This window comes from Cupressus sempervirens, chromosome 2 (assembly GCF_028749045.1).
Source record: "Cupressus sempervirens isolate cs-2001-9-10 chromosome 2, ASM2874904v1, whole genome shotgun sequence".
Classification (NCBI taxonomy): domain Eukaryota; kingdom Viridiplantae; phylum Streptophyta; class Pinopsida; order Cupressales; family Cupressaceae; genus Cupressus; species Cupressus sempervirens.
In genome coordinates, this window is record NC_143119.1 from 448,713,752 (window position 1) to 448,720,831 (window position 7,080).

General features: G+C 37.1%; 1 protein-coding gene across 1 annotated transcript; it reads right to left on the reverse strand.

The window, feature by feature from the left end:
* Positions 1–599: 599 nt before the first annotated feature.
* On the reverse strand, positions 600–4,777 carry LOC149572989 (catalase isozyme 2). The gene is made up of 8 exons (XM_089814133.1): positions 4,686–4,777; positions 4,497–4,593; positions 4,131–4,408; positions 3,266–4,042; positions 3,033–3,122; positions 1,260–1,327; positions 1,077–1,170; positions 600–965 (listed from the first exon to the last, which is right to left on the reverse strand). The coding sequence occupies exons 1-8, from the start codon at positions 4,698–4,700 to the stop codon at positions 906–908; spliced, it is 1,479 nt and encodes a 492-aa protein (XP_089670259.1). The 5' UTR covers positions 4,701–4,777; the 3' UTR covers positions 600–905.
* Positions 4,778–7,080: the final 2,303 nt, after the last annotated feature.

Here is a 7,080-nt window from a genome sequence, read left to right on the forward strand (position 1 = left end):
TACAAAAATAGTTTTAATTAATTTTTAGTTGAGAATTTGTATAGATAATCTATTAGATTAGAATTAACTAATCAAAATATTAATCATAGACAGAAAGAACAATTTTCATCCTTACTCGTTACAAGGACGAAAGATGCCTTCAAACCTTTGTTAGTGTGTTATTCAACCCCCGACAGAGATCTTTCAGCCATCTTTAGTTTGACACGGTAATACAGTGTCAGCAGATTATGAATATGAATATGAATATGGTGAGTACTATTCCTTTCGTATTTTTTTTATAGACATGACTTCAAATGTGTGCCTTCAAATGTTTCCTCTCCAATATTTGAATATTCATTATCACTCCTTATGTCGTATTTTGTTTTGTGCTTTTGGCAATAGGCATAATTTTGATCTCGTAAAAAATGATTTACGCTTACATTATTTTGAAAAGGCCTTTCTCCTTGATTTTTAAATGGTGAAGTTAAGGTTTCAGTAGAAACATTATAATTCTGTCTTACGTGTTCTTGTTTCAGTGAGTGCCTCACAAGAGAGGGAAGATCTTTGAAGTGCTTTAGCTTACTTCATACTGATGAAACATCCCTGATAAGATCTTACTGTTATGACTTGAAAACACTTATTTTATATTGAATTATTTGTCAGTATAGTTTTATCCAACAACTACAATAGTCACAGACAGACAATAGACCCATCCTATGTAATAATGTAAAATATGGGTATCTATCCCCGCAACGTAGCTAGCATATGTTGCTGACAACTTATTAATGCAAAACTCGTACTACAACAAGACAATAAAATTTCATGATTCCATCCTCTTCCACTTTCTTTTGTCCATCTTTTAACTAAGCAGCGGCATCCTAATGCAGATGCTGCAACCTACAATGCGTATAGCACCGCAAGCAGAATCACATATTAGCTTTCATGCTAAGCCCAACTGCTATCTTCTGACCGAGTGACTTGTCACACTGCACCCATTCAAGAAACCAATAATAAACACCATGCCTTTGCACAACATTACACACCCAAAAAATACTTTTCCTAGAGAAATAAGACGATATATTTTTTGTGGAAATCACCTGTGACCAGTAAGAGAGCCAGATACTGCGAATTTCATGGGTGACCCTTGTGTCAGATAATGCTCCCACCCAACGTTTCACAAAGCGCTCTTGCCTGCAATCCAAAATCACCATTAGTTTCTTCTCTAGTTATATAAAAAGGTCCAACTCGACTATTTGCAATGCATCAACCCAGCTAGCTACCTTTCAGGGTCAAATGAACGATATCGCTCTCCAGGTTGTTTGAAATTGTTCTCCTTCTCTATCATGCACTGCACCATTTTATAACAATTATTGCCAGCAAAGTTAATATTGGTTATCTTCAAGGCACTCTTCAACTCCACTCATTGAAAGACAACTCAAGGAAAATGCAAAATACAGCAAAAGTATGAGATTATTTTCACCCAAATGGCAGACTAATAGCTACAAATGGAAAGCAAACATAACAATCAACAAAAAAGAATAGCATTTTGCAAAAAAGGTAAATGCAACAGATAATGAAACTAGTAATTGAAGGCAAATACAGTAAATAAAAAATGAAATCTGAGAATACAAATTGAAAGCAAACGCAAAAAATACAAAAGGAATTTAATTCACCAATTGAAAGCATATCAACAGAGAGCAAAAAGGCATGAGAGTACCAATTGAAGAGAACTGCACCAAATAGCAAAGCATGCGCTTACCAATACAAAGCAACAACAGTTTGGCAATCAAATGTAAATTTTTACCCCTAAACCTAGAAAATTATGTACCACTTTTGTGCATGTATGAGGTGTAAAATTGTCATTGACTCTTTTCCCTTGAACAGTTCATGATTTAAAGTGAGGTAATGCAACAAATAGCAAAAAGAATGCAATTATCAAGGAAGTGTGTGCATGTGCACTAGTCTTTAGAAAGAAGCATCCACACTGACTCCCCCAAGAATCTTTCAGGCATGGGTACTTAACATCTCCATCCCCATATTTTCATAAATTGAGATAAAACGCAAAGCTTCAAAAACCGATTAGGAAAATTTGAGTAACCAGATAAGTCTATCTGTCACCGACAGCCCAAGCATGTTTATAGTCACTTTATAAAGGCACAAAAATTTCAAGGTAGAGAAAACGGTAGGGAGAGTTGCCCGCGAGATTTTAATTTGGGCTTGATTGTGGGTGCTTCTTTTCCTCTCACCAAACCTTGTATCACCACAAAAAAGTGTGCTCGGATATTGCACCCAACCCCTTAGCCCGTTAAGGAACACTGCCCCTCAACCCCACATCCAAAGAGAGGCTAGTTTAAATCTCAGCGATTGAAGAAGTTGGTGGTTAGGCATGGTGCCTTTAAATCGTTGTCTTTAAACGTACCTCCCTGAAACGCATACCCCGCTTATGCCGATAATGTAAACTTAAATAAGAAAAAGTTCAAAATTTTAATACAATGCAACCAATTGCCAAAGAGCGGAATTGCCAATGAAGACTATAGCCTTCAACAAAGAGTGCATTCGTCTTTTGAAGGGGGAAGAAGGCCTACATAGATAATGTTATTGCTAGCAAATGCAAGGGCAATACCAATATTTATTTATTTTTATTCTTTGAGAGTCAGTCCTTTAACCAAAATTAAATGACAAGTGGCATCCTAACCTGAAGTTAGGATCCATTTGGTTGCAGGTATAAGAATGGAGAATAGGAATGCATAGTGGGAGTAGGAAAGGCTATTCCAATAACAGCTGTTTTTTGGAATTGGTACAAGCTTATTTTAGGGGCAAAATGGAAATATGTATTCCTGATCCCTATTGCAATTGACAAACCAAACAGGAAATAGAAAATGTATTCCAATAGAACTTACCAAACAATTAGAAAGGCAACTCTAATACAGAACAGAGAAGACATTAAAAATGGTATCACTTGATATCGACATTCTCCTGGACTGAAGAAATTAAAGGCTGAAAAAGAAGAAAAGATATAGTAAAATGAGTATGACAAAATATGATCAACTAACCTTCTCCCTGATTCCAGAATATGAATGAGCAGGAATGGGATATCTTTCAGCATGCCGCGCTGGGTCAAACCTAGAGGGGAAGTAGTTTACCTGCAGTTACAAGGAGCAACTCTGTGAAAAATAAATCATTACACGACTTATTCTTTTTCAAATCAAAATATTCCCATGACCTACAGTGTAAAACACAAGTCTTTCTATAGCCATTCAATCCCTAATAATACATAAGCACACACCTCCTCATCTCTATGCATGAAGTTCATGAATCCCTCGTGGTGATTATTGTGATGTGCACACTTGGGAGCATTAGCTGGGAGCATCAAATAGTTGGGGCCTAGACGATGCCTCTGTGTATCAGGATAGGAGAATATCCTGGTCTGAAGCAGCTTATCATCAGTGTAATAAACACCGGGAACGACCACGGCAGGGCAGAACGCAAGCTGTTCGTTTTCAGCAAAAAAGTTGTCTATGTTCTTGTTCAGCACCATGCGACCAACAGGCTGGAGAGGAAATACATCCTCGGGCCAAGTTTTTGTAACATCCAGAGGATCAAAATCAAATTTGTGTTCATCTTGAGGATCCATTGTCTGGATGAAAAGCTTCCATTCGGGATAGTTGCCTGAAGCGATGGAGTCATAGAGATCCTTGGTTGCGTGACTGTGATTTGTTCCACCCACAATAACAGCTTCCTCATCCAGCAAACACTTGACTCCACAGGTTGGCCTCCAATGAAATTTCACATAAGTCCGCTTCCCAGCCTTGTTGATGAGGGTAAAAGTGTGGACACCAGATCCATCCATATGCCTGTAGTTCAACGGAATACCCACATCATCAAACAGGAAGGTGAACATATGCAGACTCTCTGGATGATGAGAAAAGAAATCCAGAATCCTCCAGTCCTCTTGAATATGACTTTTCGGATTAGGCTTCAGGGCATGAACCATGTCTGGAAATTTCATCCCATCTCGAACAAAGAAAACAGGGAAGTTGTTCCCAACCATGTCAAAATTACCCTGCAAATCAAAGCAAAGAGCATGAGAATAATACCAAACAGCATAGCGAGAGATTAAAAGAGGGAAAATTAGCAAATTGCAATCGTACCTCGCGGGTGTAAAACTTGACAGCAAACCCACGGGGATCTCGGAGGGTTTCAGGGCTACCACGCTCATGGATGACAGTGGAGAAACGAAGAATGAGTGGGGTTTGCACACCGGGGGCCCTCAGAAAATCAGCACATGTAAGGTGAGATACATCATGTGTCACCTCAAAAAAGCCCTTCGCGCTCGCCCCTCTCGCATGCACAACTCTCTCTGGCACGCGCTCCCGGTCAAATTGGGCAAGTTTTTCCACCAGATGATAATCCTCCAACAGTATTGGCCCTAATTAATCCCCAACAGGTAAAACAATCAAATCATCAAATAAAACAACAGGAAAAACACAAAATACCAAAAATAAACATAACGGCACCTCTGGATCCGACTGTGAGGGAAGCATTGTTGTTCCAAACTGGTGCACCAGTGTTGGTTGTCCAGAAAGCGGCATTGTATGCACTCGATGGCCGGTACTGCACCCATATTAAAAGAAATCACTTAATCTCCTAGGAAATAATAAGGCCCGAATTGAAAACACCTATTTCTTCACAACACAAGTGCTCACCTTGTAGGGATCCATGGTCGAAACCGGGGAGAGGCCGGAAATTCGAAAACTCTGAAGAGATTCAAGAGAAAGGCTATACAGCGTCTTATCACCAAGAGTTCCCCCACGAATTCGATATATATACAGCTGTTTATTCACACAAAAAGAAATTTCTGCTAATAGCGGAATTTTTATGGAGGGGAAAGTTTATGGCGTTCTCGCTAAGGAGAAGTCGGTTTTGGAAAGTGTGCCATTGGACCCACAGCATTAGATGGAGCAGTTGCGCCTTACGCACACGCCTTCCCGGCCCTATGTTTTTTAGCTCCCCAAATATAGTGATAACAATTTTCTAATGTTTTATTTTGTTGTACTTTGTGTTGGGCGACTCTACCTATCCTTCCTTTACAATTATTTTATTATTCTCTGGCGACCCTCTAAAACGAGGATTGATTTTTTTTATTCGAGAAAGCCCTGGAGATTACGACCACTCCATCCCAGAAAGAAGAAAAAAACAACAAATACATTTAGAGGTTCGTTTGGACACGACACGTGGAGCCTTATCAACATTTCTGCCACCCCTCATCTCATGTCTTGGATAGGGGTTATGTGATCATAATGTGTTTCAAGATAGAGATAATGTGACTCAAGATTAAATTTATTTTTGATTTTCCTCCTCCTCTTATATATGCAATGGTTGTGGCCATAAGTGAAATGTTTTTTAAAATATAGTTGGCATTGGATTATAATTTTGATTTTTCTTTTTAAGAAGTGTTCAAAATTTGATTTGTATTGTTTATTCATAAGATTTTTTAAGTGGGTAGCAAGTTAAGTTTGTTAATGGGATTTATCTTAAGGAAAATTTATGGGTAAGTGTGTTTGAGTTGGAGTAGCATTAGATGATGATATTTCAAGATAGTGTTTCACCTCTATGAACATCAATTTGATGCAATAGTAGTCATTCTTACAATAGATTGGTTCTTGTGAATCACTTATCAGGAAATATGTCAATAGGTTTGTCTCAAAAACTTGACAGTCAAATATGAATAGCAATATGATAATCATTATACTATTAGTTGAAGGAAATAGGATCATTAAATTATTAGTTTAAAACGATGTTATTAGTTACTAGTTAGACATTTTGTTTAGTTACGTGAATATCTTCAAATTTTGATTAGATCCTTGAATTGATTAAGGATTTTAATTAAGGTATAGGTAAAAGGCTAAGTTCTTTAATTACTTTGAGTAGTATGCCTCCCCTACCTTCTAACTCTCCTCGTTTGTTGTTTCTATTTTTTAGAGCTCTTCCAATACACCTTCAATTTCTCACCTCTCATCTTTTGTTTACCATGTACTATTAATTCTAATTCCTTTTCTTATTTACATTATCACCTTACTTGGATATTCTCAAACCTTATCCAACTAGTATTGCACTGATTTCTAGTGCTCATTTAGGTAGCCTATAATGCCCAAGAACTATTGATAAAACTAAATTGAATATAACCAATAAATTGTTCATGAAGTCCTTATTCATCCCATAATGTAATGCAACATGTACATAAATACATAGAAGGTGCTCATTTCTATATTACATATAAATGCATCCAAGTTCAAGGTCAAACCAATTGTGAAATTATTAATCTCTGCCGTAAGGCAGGAGACTAAAGTTTTCGATAGCTTTTTAGGTATTAGTTTGTTCTAGAAAAATGTGCATTGTGGAAAAATTAGTGTAAAACTATAGTCTTCGAAGAATTTCAAAATTAATTTGAAGTAGAAAATAGAAATTGCCTTTTTACTATTGGTTGATGCTTTTTTCTTTGTAGTATTTTTCTTTTTTCTTAAAAAAAATTAGAGAACTTTTTAGTTGGCACCACACAGAAGTTTAGTTGGGATCATGCATGGCCATTGACTATCATGTCTTTTGCATGCTCAACTCCTAGAGCCATATGCTGACACGTGTACGTCTGCATGTCAATTTTTACCCATTGTTTTAAATAATATTTCTATAGCCACTTAGTAAGTATTGTATATAAATTTGGCATGTGAAATAGGCTACCCCTTGCTTGTATGTTAGATTGATCCTAAGTTTAGCAGTTGTTTATGTCACTCAACTCTCTTCAGTCTACTCTTAATGTAGGTTGGTTAACATGCTTAGTTCACATTATTTGAATAATTCTGAGGCTATGTTGAAGAAGTATTCATTTATGCAAGGAAGTGGATGATTTTAAAGAATGAAATAAGCTACAAAGTGTAGAACATTGCAATTTTAGGGCTTGAGAGCTAAGAAATTAGGATCACTCTGTATAGTTTTTGTAGTCCAATTTCCACATCTTGTAGGGTAAGTGCACAAAGTTGTGGTGCCAAAAGGGGGGTATAAGTGGACACCTTTTTCCTGAAATCTGCAAATTTTGAACTTCAA

Coding starts and splice junctions, on each gene's coding strand:
- LOC149572989 (XM_089814133.1), bottom strand. Junction 4,409..4,496: donor CCTCACAGTCGGATCCAGAG/GTGCCGTTATGT, acceptor GGGATTAATTAG/GGCCAATACTGTTGGAGGAT. Junction 1,328..3,032: donor ATTCTGGAATCAGGGAGAAG/GTTAGTTGATCA, acceptor AAAATGGTGCAG/TGCATGATAGAGAAGGAGAA.